General features: G+C 36.8%; 1 protein-coding gene across 1 annotated transcript in view; it reads right to left on the minus strand.

Annotated features, from left to right (window-relative positions):
* Positions 1-904: 904 nt before the first annotated feature.
* CHD9 (chromodomain helicase DNA binding protein 9) overlaps positions 905-16,577 on the minus strand; it is a 137,542-nt gene continuing 121,869 nt past the window's right edge. The window contains exons 32-36 of the mRNA XM_081807887.1: positions 14,073-14,212; positions 13,558-13,779; positions 10,069-10,197; positions 7,429-7,533; positions 905-4,428 (exon numbers count right to left, since the gene is read on the minus strand). Coding sequence (XP_081664013.1) covers positions 3,550-4,428; positions 7,429-7,533; positions 10,069-10,197; positions 13,558-13,779; positions 14,073-14,212 — 1,475 coding nt within the window. The 3' untranslated portion in view covers positions 905-3,549. The remainder of the gene's footprint in view (positions 4,429-7,428; positions 7,534-10,068; positions 10,198-13,557; positions 13,780-14,072; positions 14,213-16,577) is intronic.

Below are 16,577 nucleotides of genomic sequence, written 5' to 3' on the forward strand. Positions count from 1 at the left end.
ATTCTGAGGTTCTGGGTTGACATAAATTTGTGGACGACACGATTCAACCCACTACATGTATATAACATACATATAAAAACACTGGGTATCTATATGAACAGGATTTATCTCAGGGTGGGTTTATGATGATTTAAGTATTTTTATTCTTTGTGCTTTTCTGCATTTTAAAATAAACAGCTTATGTACTGGAGTTGTATTTACGTAGAGATTAAATTCTAAATTTGTTGTAGAAGATGAACATTACTCGTAGTCAAAAATCACTCTCCCTCCTATAGCTCTCAACACACAGAACCCATCGTTTTGTACATAGTGTATCTTCTTTCAGAAACATCTAACATAGCCAAATCTTCCTCTAGCACTGGTACAGACAGATACTGTTCCTCTGGGTGAGCACTAGACAAAAGTAGTTGGCTTGTGTTTACATGCTACATTGTACAAAAAAGAAAAAAAAAAAAGGTTTTCTAAGCACGAAAGTATAGGTAAATGGGTTCCAAGGTAAATGAGTGTATGTTGAGACTCTTCTGTTCTACTTTTCTATTTAGGGGAAAACTAAATTTCTTTCATGTTTACAAAAACACTAAAAACAATAGTGATGAATTAGGAAAGACTCTTAAGACCAAGGGGAAAAATAATTACACATATCCAAAATGTACTCCTTTACGAGGTGAGGTACATCTCTGAGTCTTTCTGGACATTTTTAAGGTTCAGGGGAACAAAACTCAAGGATATAATGATATTGTGGATGTAATTATAGCCAACTTCTGTCTTTTAAAAATTCTTCCAAGGTATACTTTCCTTTTAGAGATTCAGGACTAGGGTTTCTTTCACAACTGGATTAAGATAAATTATAGATAAAAGTCAATTAAAAAAAGGAGTATTGTCATGTACAGACGCTGACATCATGGGTAGTCAAAGAATATGTTTAATAAAAAATAATTAAACTTCCATTTGCTCTATAGAACATCATAGAAAGTAATTTAATAAATTACAAATGACTTTTTTAAGACGTTTGCTCAACTACAGAAAGCAAATTCGGACTACACAAAACACAACTGGTAAATATTGCAAATGTCCAAAAGAAAAATTGGACTAAGACTTGAATCATGAAACCTGAAACAAGGGCTATAAATACAAGGCAATAACAGCTATAATTCTTTTAGTAACTACCAACACATACTTGGATATCCTTTCAACTGCAACTTTAGTATTATGTAATTCTACTGATTTTTTTTTTCCTTATAACCCTTAACTTTACACAACCATATTTGCATTTTTTTTAAGCTGACAGCTGGACAACTTTTCCCCAATCAATACTAAATAGAAGTGTCTTGAAACCCAAGAGAAAGTTTGACGTTATAGTATTAGCCTTAATGCTTTGAAAACTGCAATTGCCTTATTACATAGAAAGAGAATCACTAAGATGTTAACCAAATTCATCTGATCATAATTAGGAAAATACTTTATCTCATAAATTTGATATAAATTAGATTTTTAGTGACAAGATCTAGGGCTTCCCCCCCCCCTTTTTTTTTTTAATTGGGGAAAGAAAGGAATGAAGATTATGTGGGTAGAACTAGTGGGAGAGAGGGAAATATGGATGGTGTTGAAATACCCCACCGGCAAACTAAGTTAACTGTGTTTGAAAAACTTTGGCTATCTCATAGGTGTATTCTAGTTCAACAAAAGTGCAATACTGCCAAGGGAAGATACTAAATATGTAATATATCATTTTCATGATGAAGAATTACTACCCACTTCTCCTGGATGGGCATTATAGTGACTATTGCTAAGACATTGCATAAAGAACTATCAATTCAAAGTACTATTTTGGGAAAAATACAAAAATCAATACAATCTCGATGGAACATACATGATTTTGTAAATACATGTAACACTGTCTCTCTAATGAGGGATTAGTTATCTTACATACAGAAACGTAATTTACTGGTAAAGATCTGGGAGAATCCAATATAATTGGATTCATGACAAAACAACAGAGTTCTATCAAAACGTACTGAAAAGTTATTTTTTTCTGCGGGAGAGAAGTGGGGTACTTTTCCCCCCTAAATTTAGCCCCTCGCAAATTTTATCACTGATTTATTCAAGTACCAGAAAAATGCTAACATCTTTCTCTCCTTAGGATGTAAATGGTATTTTATGTCCAATTCAGTTCTAATTGTTTTAAATGTACATGACAGGGATCCTGGACCTCTCCATCTTGTCAGAATTAGTAGCAGCTTTAGCAGGAGAAACTGTATCACAAATCAAATATCAGACAAATTTTACATGATAAAGGGTTCTAAGAAATTGATCAGAAGCCTTGGGCTTCATTTTTGTGGTTTACAGGTATAACTTGTATATATTTTTTTGAGATCATTCAAAGTGCATATTCAAAATGGGCCAACTCAGTATATTTAATATAAACTGATAACCCAACACTGATTCTGGGCAACATTTAGTCTGCTTATACCTAGAAACTAAAAAAAAAAAAAAAAAAAAAAAAAGAATTTAGACTATTCTGCATATTACTTTATCACTATGATCTGTTAATGTTGGAATATTTCCATGACATAAAACACAAATAGAAATCTACACAAATAAAGCAAACAAACGATTTCTTTTACATGAAGTATGCTGTGTGGAAAGTTCTTCTCAGTGGTATTTCATGAGTTTGCCTTTTCTGAACCCTGGAAACAGACATTACTCATCAGAGACATAATGATTTCTTATAGGAGGCCAAACTTTGAAAAAGTAAAACTAAGTATGTCTAGAGGGTGCCAAAGTCCCATGACACAGGATTCTTTTATGACTTAATTTTACTGATATCAGAGTTAAGCTCAGCAAAAAGCAAGTCATATTTCTTGCCAGATTAACATGATATATAGGATGTGTTTAAAAAACCCCTGAAAACAAGTATAGAATTAGAAACGAATGTAAACTTCCTAAACTAACTCAGCTGAGGTAACAGGTAGCCAGTTAAATTGGCTGATTGGGAAACTTATTTCTTCTTTAAAACACACTTGTACCTGAATTGGAAACGTCAGCAGTGCATCACGACACTAGAGCATTTTCATGTAATTAAAGCAATGGATGGTGATGTAGATTCTACAGCTTTCATGACATTCATTAGCTGCCCAAATTATTGCTGAGTTTTGATCTGTAAATTATAGGTGTCAAGGAGGCTGTAAAACTATATTCAAATTAAATCAGTAATATGCATAAAGTATTCTGTGTTCACTGCAAATATATTAAATATACAACTCTTATTGAGCATAATTTTCATAAAATTAACCCCCAACAAAATTATAATGCCTTTTTGTTGTAATTTTACACCTTTATGTATTTGATAGTACATACGAGTTCAGAAACTTATGGATCTTAAGAAATATTACATGCAAAACGTCTCTGAAAGCAGTTTGCACTTCTAAACAAATAACTGAAATGTTCGGTCAGTAAGTTATTGATGCACTCAACACTGGGGTATTTACAATTCATAATTAAAGAAAAAAAAATCCAAAATCAGTTCATAATTTAAGTGCAGTCTGGGAGTCAGTCTTCGTTACTAGAATCTGAATCCTCAGACGACGATGACGTACTGTCAGATCCAGACGAAGCATCGGCTTTCTCTGAACCCTCATCTGTGCTGTTCTCATTGAGAGGACTTGCTTCAGTTCCCCCTTTGTCTTCCTGATCTCTAACTCTGGAATCTTCCTCCTTTACTTCCTGGGACTTAGACGAGCCTAAGTCACTGTTTTTGTTTTTCTGTACGTCAAAAGTATTGGACTGGGACAAAGTTGGCATATGGAGATTAAGGCCTGGAGTGAGCAGCATCCCTGGATAGAGTATATTAGAGAGCAGTAGTGGGTTAAGAGCTAATGGGCTGGCAGCTGCAGCTGTACTTAATGCAGCAGTGGAGGACGTGGAAGGAGAACTCGACACGGAGTTTTCTCCCCCGTTCTCTGAATTACGACTCTCTGTCCTTTCTTTTTTTCCTTCTAGCTCCTTCGAGTCATTTCCCTTTTTCTCTTCGGTTGCAGATTCGGTAGGCTTTGTCAGGAGTCCTCCCATGCCCAGCAGATTTGGTAGGCCAGTCATTCCTGACAGCAGCATGGGGAACATGGCGGCCACGTTTTTAGCTTCTCCTCCAGAAGAAAGGCCAGCAGGCATTCCCATCAGCCCTGCGGTGACCTGCAGGGACTGCAAGTTTTGTAGGTTTTGTTGTAAGGCCTGAAGGGTCGTGAGATCCACACCTGGAAGTAATCCGTTGGCTAACAAAGGACTGCCTGACACGCTGGTGGCAGTTGCCGCTGCTGCCGCCGCCGTGGCCTTGGCAATTCCACTTTTAGGCCGTCGCCCCCGCCTGCTGACTTCCTCTCTCACAACAGGACCAGTGAGAATACGCTCATACATACTCTCTGGAAGAAATCCCTGGGGAAAAAAAACAATCAGCAACAATAGCTACATTAGAATGAAATCAATAGCTATCACATTAAAGTTGGTAATTATTCATAAACTGAGTCTGTGTTGCTAGAACATAATCAGGTATGAAAGAGAGAGCCTCATTCCACATTGTAAGTAGTGGTGGGAAAGAGTTCGTCCACTGCTCATTTTTTCAGAGGGTAAGAAAGCAGGAAGGGGCCTCTAGCTTTCTTCCACACTGTGAGGCACACGTTTGTAGAAGAGTTCTAGAAAACAGGAGGTCCAAAGACACTTTCTCATGAGGGTTACTTCCACACCCTTACATGTTTCGCACCATCAATTACTCTAAAAGATGAAAGGAGTGCCCCTCTTCCAAGCTAGAAGAACGATAAGGAAAGGACAGAGAAAGTCAGTGAGAGGTTACGATTACAATGAGATGCTTCATGTGAACCTTTGTCACTTTGGGAATAAGGGAGGGAGATGGAGCCATGCTGAAAAAGATATTCAAGTGATTCTCCCGTGACTTTCTGGGCTCAGAACTCCTAAAGGTGGTAGGAGTGTAGAACCTCTAGACCAGCACTGTCCAACAGAAATACAATGTAAGCCACATATGTAATTTTAAATTTTCTAGCAGCTGCATTAAAAAAGGTAAAATAGAAACAGGTGACATTAACTTTAGTAATACAGTCTAACATAATTTTACCAAAATATTACCATTTTAATATATAATCTATGAAAATAAAGGTATTTTTTTATTTTTTCCAAACTTAGTCTTCAAAATCCCAAACCAGAGTGGGGGTGGGCAAAATGGGTGAAGTGGAGTGGGAGACAGAGGCTCCAGTTATGGAATGAATAAGTCACGGGAATAATTTTTATAATTAATTAATTAATCGGGGAAGGGGCAAGGGCGAATCCTTTTTTTTTTTTTTTTAAAGATTTTATTTATTTATTTGACGGAGAGATAGAGAGCACAAGTAGGCAGAGAGAGAGGGAGAAGCAGACTCTCCACTGAGCAAGGAGCCTGACGCGGGGCTGAGAGGGCGAATCCTTAGACCGCTCGGCCATCCTGACTTCCTGAAGAGGGCGAATCCTAAGCAGGCTCCACACCCAGTGCGGAGCCTGAAGCGGGGCTTGATCTCATGACATGGAATCATGACCTGACCCAAAATCAAGAGCTGGACGCCGAACTGACTGAGCCACTCGGGGGCCCCAAGTCACGGGAATAAAAAGCAGAGCGCAGGGATACAGTCAGTGACGCTGAGCACAGCGTAAGCACACACCTGTCCGATCACTACGCAGTATGCCCGACACTAATGTGACGCTGTGTGTCAACCGTACTCAAGTGCGCAACGGCCACGTGTGCCTCCTGGCCACCATCTGTGACCGCTCCAGACAGCAGTTGCAATACCTTTTTTTTTTTTTTTAAAGTAGGCTCCACGCCCAACGTGGGGCTTGAACTCACGACCCTGAGGTTAAGAGTCACATCATCTACCGACTGAGCCAGCCAGGTGCCCCTAGACGGCAGTTTCAAAGACTCTCATGGTGCTATTTTAAAATTTTGTTTTGAATTGATCAGCTTACTTGTTTTCTTTACAAAAGCATTAGGGTTCACTCCAGAAAACAAGACAACAAAGAAATACAAGGGAAAAAAAATCATCCGTAATTTTACCAGAGAGAACCACTGCTAACATTTTAGAATGTGTATTTCATTTTTCCCTTATGCGTATATACAGATTCTACAATTCTCCCCACTTCCGTTTCTAAAATAAATAGAATCATAATGAACATAGTTTTATAGCCTGCCCTTTTCATTTGGACACTTGTAGAAATAGTAGCTATTTTTTATTCAGCGTTTACCACGTGACCATGCTTTGCTTTTCCGAGAGCTTAATTACTACTCTGTTTAACACACTGTGACCTTTTCCTCCCTTGTCTTTAGATGTTCTTCTAAGATATAATTTTTGCACAGTTGCACAGTTTTCCAATATATGGATGGACCATTAATATATTCCCAGTTTTTTACTACTATACTATGATGAATATCCTTATATATTTCTTTCCCCACATCTTTGGTTAATCTTCGTGGCCTTGCTCGTATAGTTATCTTAGAGGTTAAAATAAAAACAGATCAATATATATTGATTCTGCATTCTAACTCAGCAAACATCTGAGAAATTTGTAATGTGTACTGCAAAATAAAAACTGCGAACTCAACACGGCACCTGTTCACACAGTATTGTTAATTCCTAACTTAAAATTTCATCTCTGCTACAGTTAAATGGCAGCTGATCTCTTTTTTTTTTTTTTAAGATTTTATTTATTTGAGAGAGAGAGAATGAGAGACAGAGAGCATGAGAGGGGGGAGGGTCAGAGGGAGAAGCAGACTCCCCGCCGAGCAGGGAGCCCGATCTGGGACTCAATCCCGGGACTCCAGGATCATGACCCGAGCCGAAGGCAGTCGCTTAACCAACTGAGCCACCCAGGCGCCCCTGATTTCCTTTTTAATCTGGTACAGTTGACACCCAATGTTATGTTAGTTCCAGGTGTACAACTTAGTGATCTGACAGGCTTATACGTTATGCTGCACTCGCCACAAGAGTAGCTTAGGTGTCTTAGGATTTAGGTACGTAAACTTATTTTAGTTCTCACTATATCCTTTGAGACAGTATTATTCCCGTTTTTCAAATGAAGGAATTAAACCTCCGCTGGTCAGTATCACTGCCTATGTTCCTTATGCTCTGCCCCATGCCTTATTCATTCTGTAACTGGAAGCCTGTACCTCCCTTTCCCCCTTCATCCGTTTTGCCCCTCTCCCCACCCGCCTCCCCTCTGGCAGCCATCAGTTTATTCTCCGTATTTATAGATCTGAGTCTGCTTTTTGTTTGTTTTGGTTTTGGTTTTAGATTCCACTTACGAGTGGAATCATACGGTAGTTGTCTTTCTAAGTCTGACTAAATGGCATCTAATTTTTAAGATGATAGGTACGTTAGTATTTATGAAATTACTCACAGACTGCTTAACAACATCTCCCCATTCAGGAGCTACTCCATATTCTGAATTTTCTTTCAGGAATCTACATAAATCTTTCAAAGGGGGAGCAAATGCACCTCCAACCTGTAAATGAAAAAGACTGTTAGACACTTAAAAACACTATTAAATATGAAGACATTTCTTGCTTTTATTCTGTGCTATACAGAGTTTAAGACACATGTGTTTCTTGAATTACCTCTGACGATCTCTACTATATTAAAAAGGACTACCACAAGCCAAAAGCACTGCTAATATACCATACAGACACGTGGTAATGTAAATTTTAAATGCTTTAAAAAGTGACTAAAATAGTAAAATGAATAACTACCATTTACTGTGTACTTGCTATGCCGGATAGGCAATATAGCCTAGTTAAGAGCATATACCCTCCGGACTCAGACTTACCAGCTATTTGAACTGGGGCAAATCAGTAAATCTCTTTGAGCCTCAATTTTCTGATCTATAAAAAGGGGATTACAATAACACTTCCCTCATAGGGTTTTATGAGGATAAAAATGAAACAATTCAAGTGCCTTAGCACAGCGTCTGGTGCATAACAAATAATAAGTTCTTATTATTATATGCCAAGTATCATGCTTAGGACTTTAAGTATGTAAACTTATTTTAGTTTTCACTATATCCTTTGAGACAGTATTATTTCCGTTTTTCAAATGAAGGAAATAAACCTCAGAGAAGTTACAGAAGTTGCCTAAAGCTAGCTAGGAAGCGTCAGGGCCAGCTTTAAAACTCAGGTCTCACAAACTCATGCTCTTACCTATTATGTAAATTAAAACCCTGAAGTAGAAAAATATATACATCTTTTGAATGTGAACAGTGATATAACCGACTAATCACAATGTGAAAAAATTTAAAAACTACATATAATAATTAGTAGGAAATTAAAACAAAATATTTTGAAACTTAAATGATTTGGATCTACCACCTTAATGTTCCTTTGGAGTCTATTATAATTCCTCTTTCCATACCTCTCTAAATATATACAATCTCTTGATAGAATACAGACAGGATTTTAATATGGTTATGCTACCTGTAAGTTATAGGTATTTATAGTTATAATACCTGTAGGTATGCTTTTTTAGTATTTTCTATAGTCTTTACTTAGTCTCTGTGGTTTCTGTTTGCCTTCTCCTTTTTGTTACCCCCTTTATTAAGCTCCAATTTAAGCGGAGGCCCTCTGGGTGGTTTATGGGGATTCAGCAGGTAGATTCTTTTCAATCCTTAAGCCTATGCGCTAGAGACTCAGAACAATAAACAATACAAATTAAAGGAAATGAACAGGCCCCTTGTCAGGTTATAACATTTAAAGATAAAATTAGGAGTGTTTAATATCTAATAAGTAAAATTACAAAATTGTTCCATTTCCTTAAAACTGGCTAAGACTTAATTTATTCCTATCTAGTAATGCTAACTTTTGTTATAAGATGAACTACAAAGATTTATAACACCATCTATATAAGCACAAAATTAAGTAAAATGCTACTAAAATGTCATCTTGTTCTTCCCCTAATCTCCCTGTGACATCATTTTAAAGTACTAACAAAAGCTGAATAAGCTCTATAAAATTGGGGAAAAATCAGTATTAATTTTAATGAGCTGCTGCATGTAACAGTATTAAAACAACTGTTAGGGTAATTTGATTTGTGAGAGAAATTTGCTATTCTTACTCTGAGGCCATCTTTTTCTTTTTTATTTATTTTGTTGCATGCTTATCTGCATAAAAAACAGAACAAAAATATCAGAGCTATTAGCCTAAAAAAGGATGCCGTAAGTGTTCTATCATTTACTTTCGAGGTGAAGGAGACATCTATCAATCCATAAAAAAAAACAATTTGGGGAAATAAATGTTGAGCCACATTTGGTTTAGAAATAGAATTTGGAAAAACCGGACTCTTATCATTCATCAGTCAAAAAAGCTGTAAGATAAACAGCAGTGCCCTTATTCTATAAGGTACCTTTGTTTAAGACATTTTATTTTCATCTGTCAGAAAATTATGTTAATAGGCTGATTTAAAGGAACAAGATACTTTATGGCCATCTGATCGGAAATTACAGCGATAAAAATGTAAATCTATGACGGCCTGATGAGAACGGTGGCTCTCTCATCAGTTTCTCACCCTCTGCAGCATGAGCATTCTGGTTGGGCGTTGTGAGGGAATGTCCTATGTACGGTAGAATGTTTAGCAGCATCCTGGCCTCTACCTGCTAGATGCCAACAGCATCCTTCCCCTGCCTGCCACCTCCCCAAAACCTACCTCCCTGCCTCCCAAGTTGGGGCTACCAAAAATGTCTCCAGACATTGCCAAATGTCCCTGCAAGACAAAATTGCCCCGTGCTGAGAACTGTTGCTTTGGATGTAGGGCCCTCGTGCAGTGTCACACTGCTTACACGCTGATAATGTGTCAAGTGACTTATTTTATTCCATGGCTTAGCCAAAGGTGTGGGAATTGAAATTAGATTGCATAAAATTACAGTCCATGTCTTTTCCCACAAATCTGCCAGTTTTAACCCATTTCCAGGTCTGTTAGAAAACATGGCATAATGAAGCAGTATTCTAAAGATCTCCTAAATATAAACGATTAACAATAAATATATACACACCTTCCTGGCATTTCTTCTGTTAATTAGCTGAACACGTTCTTCTCCAGTAAGACTATTAACATCGAGTTTATTAGGGTTTCTGCAACGATGCCTTTTTTGTTTGGGCCTCCCTTCATGGAGCTGCATTCTCTAAAACATATAACCAAAGAAACAGCTTTAAAATCTTTACTTGTGCAAACAGTACAAAAGAGCTGATCCAAGTAATTTAATTCTATAATACTGAAGATACATATATATAATACTATTAAATATTGAAGATATATAATATCTCCTTATATATTTTACCTTCAGTATATATATGTATCATATATATACATAAATAATATTAAAGAATTTACCCTTTCGTTACACTTTAAAATTGCTTTAAATATTTTTATATTTAATACAGTTGACCCTTGAACAACATGGGGATCAGGGTGCTGCCGTGCATACTCGAAAATCCACATATAACTCGATTCCCCCAAAACGTAACTGGCAATAGCCTACTGTTGACCAGAAGCCTTTCTGATAATATAAACAGTTGATTAACACATATTTAGCATGTTATATTTATATCATATCCTGTACTCTTATAACAAAGTAGGCTCAAGAAAAGAAAATGTTATTAAGAAAATCATAATGAAGAGAAAATACATTTTCAGTACTGTACTGGAAAAAAATCCACGTATAAGTGGACCCACACAGTTCAAACTCAAGTGTTGTTCAAGGGTCAACTATCTAATAAAAATATTAATATGACTTTAAGAAATATTATGTACATCTTTTCCTCAAATTATATATTTAAACAAATACTCAAAGCCATCACATGAACAAAACACTATCATTCTGTGTGCATTCTGGCTCCTGAAATGAGATCTTCCCTTAAGCTCTTGACAGATCACGTGTTCCTAGCGTCGTCTGAAGGAGTTGCTGATGATGCTGGAGCAGCCTCCTCTAAACTGTACAGTTCTTTACTTTTTCTCCGGATAAATTTCATCTGAAACATCAGATTTTTTTCTGTGCTGACAGAATCTATGTTTGTGCCAGCTGTGGCTTTCCTCTTCTCTTCATCTCACTAACCGTCTCTCTTATCTCTCCTCAAGTAATCGTCACGATATTAAAAGGTACTATTCTTGCATTTTACGAATGGGAACCAAGGCTTGGAGAGGTTACCTTCCTTAAGGTCATGCAACCAGCAAGTGGTAGTATCTGGCAATGAAACTCTTTCCGTCAAACTATACTGCTTACCTCTACGATTTAACAAAGCAGGGCTTGAGGTTTGTAGCTATTTCGGGCCAATGCTCAAACTCTTCAGCATGGCAGACCCACCCTTTCACAGCCTGGACCTAAATTCACCTCTTCTATCCAGTTACTATTACTCCACTCACTGCCTCACATACCCTACAATATCAAACTGGCCGCTGTTTTATGAACATGCCCTCAAGTCCTATCCTTTTTAACTCTTCATACTTGTTTTACAGAGCTTAGCCTAGCCTCCCCTTGTGTTAACCTGGTCAAATGTCTACTTACTCTTTATCATCCACCAGTCATATGTGTCATCTCTATTTTCTTTCCATATTTCCCCAGATACTTGGCCTAGGCAGAGTTGTTCATTATTCTTTTATCTGTTTCCATGGCACTCTACACATACCCCTGTTATTATAGATCTATATCATGTTATAATTATTTAGCTAGAGAGATATCCCAGTAGAGTGTGAGAGCTAAGAAATCAGTAACGTGAAATATCCTTCAGAAACCAAAACTAATTATTATCTCATATTATCATGACAAATGCTGTTTTAAAAAAAGTATCCTTCAGAAATCAAACTATTGTCTTGTATTCTTTATCACAACAAATGCTGTTTTAAAATCTTAATATTATATAATGTTACCTAAAAATTATGATAAAAGGTTAATATTTGTGGTGAAAATGATGAATGGCTTGTAAGTTTAAAAAATTAATAAAGATTCCTTTGCAGTGATGAGAAAAAGACAGGAGAATCCCTTACAGACTACAGTGGAACTGCCACAAGGGCAAGAACTTTATATTGTTCACGGTTTTATTCTCCATCCCTTAAAAGAGGACTAGCACACAGTAGTTAACTCAATAAGAATCTATTGACTAAATAAATGTTATTTTCTAACATGTTAAGTTACAGGGTTAAACTAATGATTCTCATTATTGTTAGAATTGCAGTATTCGTTCTATGCTTACCCATCATATTTAGTGAAAACCCCTCCCCTCATAATTATAAAAGCTTTATTTGGTTTAAAAATCAAAAGTAATTAAAGTTTATTTGAGAATTAGTGGCATCCTTAGAGAAGACTGGGGATATGAAAGGCATCTGAAAGCCAAGCCCAAGGCAGTCTGTTTTAGACTACCAGGTTATTTCCTGGTGTCAGTAATAGTGATGTAAAATTCTAGAAGAAGTACACATTACAGACACAAAGACCACTGTAGGGACTGGAGTGTGGAGATTTTGTGGTTCCTTTTTGTAAAAAAAGTAACAAGGTATTTTTTTTCTGTTAATAAAATAACAACTTTACCTTTACGTAGTAGTTTTTAGTCTTCAAAAGACTTTCAGTTTTTAATCATTGGCTCAGCAAATATTTATAGGGACCTAGATACTATTCTATGGATCAGGAATTATGTACTAAGTCCTGGGATACAAAGGTGAATAGGATATAGTCCTTCAGAAGCTCACAGAATACTAGACAGCTTCACTGGGTTCTTCATTTGAATGAAGGCAGATACAATAGGCCTGCCACCTTCACTGTATGGGGGAATCTGATGCAAATTTGGTATATCAGCATCCGATAGTAAAGTATTGCAAAATGAAATAACAGATTTCTGTGAGTAAGAAAGCCATATGCCTATAAGATAGTGAGCACAAGGTATCTCAGGAGATAAAAAATGCAAAATAACTTTAACAATTCTCACTCGCGATTAGTGTAAACTCAATGTGTGTCTGCAGACCACAACAGCTGTACTGTGATAGCTTGAAGAAAAGCTTATGAGTAGTAGTCTGGGCACTAGATTTAAGACTGTGTGCCCTGGACTATTTACTTCAAATTTCAGTGTTTTATCTAGAAAATAGTTAAAATGATGCCATTCTGATAAAGATGTCAAGAGTGTTAAATGAGATAACATATGTTAAGTGCTAAGTATAATGCCCAGCACACAGCTAAGTCTCAATAAATGTTTAATATGATCATTAGTATTTTAAAGTAAACTCCCTGAGGAAACTTTATACCTTTACAACGTTCACTGGGTCGAACATAGTACTCTGTATATTGGAGGTGATTTTTATTATTAAATTCAGAATAGAAAAATGGAAATGGCACTGTGTTGCATCGTGGGAAAAATGGTCATTACTTTTTTCTGCTCATTTTCCTTACTCTTGGACAGAACACATATTTACATAAGTGGGTAAAAATGTATGCTTCTTGATTATGGATTTGAAAAACCACAGAAATAAAATATATCAAGATTTGTAAGGCATCACCTACAGGAATAAAAGCTCCTAAATCTTCCACATAACCTGGGTGCTCCTTAAGCCATTTTTCCAAATCCTTTCTCTTTGGCGCATCATCGCCTGCAAGTCTTGTCCCATCTTTGAGGTTAATAACTGGAACTGGACTTTCTGTATCAGGAATTCCTTGAGGTTGAGTATAGGACAGTGCTGGATTTATCCCTGTAGAAATCTGTGAGGTGGTTAAGCCTAAAGTAACCTGTAGAAAAACAACCAAGTGAAAATTTTATTTCTATGCTTTATCATTCGATTTTTGGTCCAGTGAAGCAAATCTTTTTGAAGAGGAAAAAAGTTGTTTAAAATTCTGCTAAATTTTTCAAATTTAAAATTTTCATGAATCTTGGTCAGTGCTGGATTCCTCTGAGATATAATCCAGAAGTACAATCTAATTTCCTAATTAATATTTTTACTCTATAAGACATTCGCAAAACAGCAATATATGTATTTACTAGGACTGAATTTTGGACTCAAGGATCAGTAGTTTTTACTTACATGGTTAGGTGGTTTATTTCTGTTAAAAAAGAGGATGTCAACACCTTCTACATTCTTCCTCCTTCCCCGCCTTTTTTTGACTATAGGCTGGTTGTCTAATCTAACTCCATTGGCACCAAGAGTTGACTGAATGGAAGTACCTAATCAAATAAAAACATGCAAAATGGTTATCAAAATCTAGATCTTAAGCAAATTAAAAGTAGTCATTTTTCTAAATATATGAAAGTGTTAGTTCTTAATTGTACATACTCTAAATCCAGCAATTTTTGGGCTAAAACACCCCCATTCCTCATTTAAAAACTTGGAGAACTATAAGCAACTTTTTGACTTGTCTCTTCAAGTTATTTACCCTGATATTCACACATCTTATCTTTCCCTTTTAGAGGAAGAAGCATGTCTTTCTCATCTACAAGACAAATCCTTCCTTTTTCTTTGAATCCATTAATTCCTACCTTTTCTGAAAGCTTGTTTTTTCAACTATCTTTACTTTCTTGGGCCAAAGTATCTTATTCTAGAGTCTTCTCCTCAACTTAAAAACATGGCCTAACTCAAACAAAAAATAAGCCTCTTTCAGCCTTTTTATAACTTTCAAAACTTTTGAAAGGTTGGTCTTTCTTGTGTTCCTCCTTCTTTACGACCAACGCATTCCTCAATGTCCTATAGTCTGGTCCCGTGCCAGCCTCCTTAAGGTATTTTAGGATCAGCACTAACTTTTTAGTTGCCAAGTCAAACTGACCTTTATCATTCTTCATTTCAGTAGACTCTCAATAAAAATGTGTGTAAGAGGTATGAATGAAACAGTTCCATGCACTCAGCCATTTTTTCCAATGAATAAATATTTATCAAATAGCTTATACGTAGTTATGAGGTATTATGATGGTTCAAAGATGAGTTAAACGCAGTTCCTGTCCTCAAAAAGTACATAATCCAGAACTCTCTTGTTAGAAGAAAATATTGGGGTGCCTGGGTGGCACAGTTGGTTAAGCTGTGACTCTTGGTTTCTGGTCGGGTCGTGATCTCAGGGTGGTGAGACTGGGCCCCATGTCGGACTCTGCGCTCAGCGTGGAGTCTGCTTAGGACAATCTCTCCCTCTCCCTCTGCCCCTCCCCACCTCTGTGTCTCTCTCTCTCTCCCTAAAATAAATAAATAAATCTTAAGAAAAAAGAAAATATTATTAAGGATGAGTTTTTTTTTTTTAAATAGTTCACAGCTTATAGTGAGAAATGCAATCATTCAAGGAGAATTTTTAGAGCAAGTCCAGTGTATACCTGAATAAGGAGTTGCCCTTTGGCTGGTCATGTAACCTTATGGAGGCCACTTACATTCACCACATCTCAGTTTCAAAATGGTACCTTAATTCATATGGTAAGGAATGGCTAGTTACAATGATTAAAAAACCATGTTTGCATATAAAAGCACAATAGGAATGTGACATAACTTCTTATTTTTGTCTTTAAAAAATTGTTTTATTATTGGGCGCCTGGGTGGCTCAGTTGGTTGAGCGACTGCCTTCGGCTCAGGTCATGATCCTGGAGTCCCGGGATCGAGTCCCGCATCGGGCTCCCTGCTCGGCAGGGAGTCTGCTTCTCCCTCTGACCCTTCCCCCTCTCGTGCTCTATCTCATTCTCTCTCTCAAATAAATAAATAAAATCTTTAAAAAAAAAAAATTGTTTTATTATTAACATATAATGTATTATTTGTTTCAGGGGTACAATTCTGTGATTCATCAGTCTTCCACAACACACAGCGCTCAGCACAACACATACCCTCCATCCCCCAGGCACCCCATCCCCTCACCCTCCCCTCCAGCAACCCTCAGTTTGTTTCCTGAGATTAAGAGTCTCTTATGGTTTGTCTCCCTCTCTGGTTTCATCTTGTTTCATTTTTTTCCTCCCTTCCCCTATGATCCTCTGCCTAGGAATGTGACATAACTTTATAAAAAAAGAAAAGCTTTCATTATCTACAAAGTGAATTTCATTATAACCAGATTAACAAAATATTATAAATATGATTTTGAAAGTACTTTCACTGTAGTACATTTTAGCTATAATAATACACCAACTTTCCCAAAGTATCATTTTTCAGAAGTACCATTCTTTTTTTTTTTTTTTAGTACCATTCTATTTTATAAGAAGTTCTCATGGTTTCTTATTCTAATATGAATGAAATGGCTTACATCAGCCCCTTTCCCCAACCCTAATCCCTGTCCCAGCTCAGTTTTCACGTTGTCTATAATCTGGATTCACCTTTTCTAAGCAGGCTCTGCTTTCATACAAATCTCTCTCCAGTAGGAATTTACACACTAGCTAGGTCAGTCTTATCACAAAGTCTGCTATCAAGTCTCTGCTCCATGCTGTTCCCTGCCCCTTTCCCCCTTCCCACGGATGTCACTTTCCAGAAGGACCATTATCTGATCTTCCTCTTACAGATCCTGTTCAATTCTACCTCTTCCAGAGGACTTTGCCTAAGTTTCTAGACAGTAGTGACTTCCCTCTTCTTCAGTAT

Source organism: Leptonychotes weddellii, chromosome 16 (genome assembly GCF_054177405.1).
Source record: "Leptonychotes weddellii isolate Sample4059 chromosome 16, ASM5417740v2, whole genome shotgun sequence".
Lineage (NCBI taxonomy): Eukaryota > Metazoa > Chordata > Mammalia > Carnivora > Phocidae > Leptonychotes > Leptonychotes weddellii.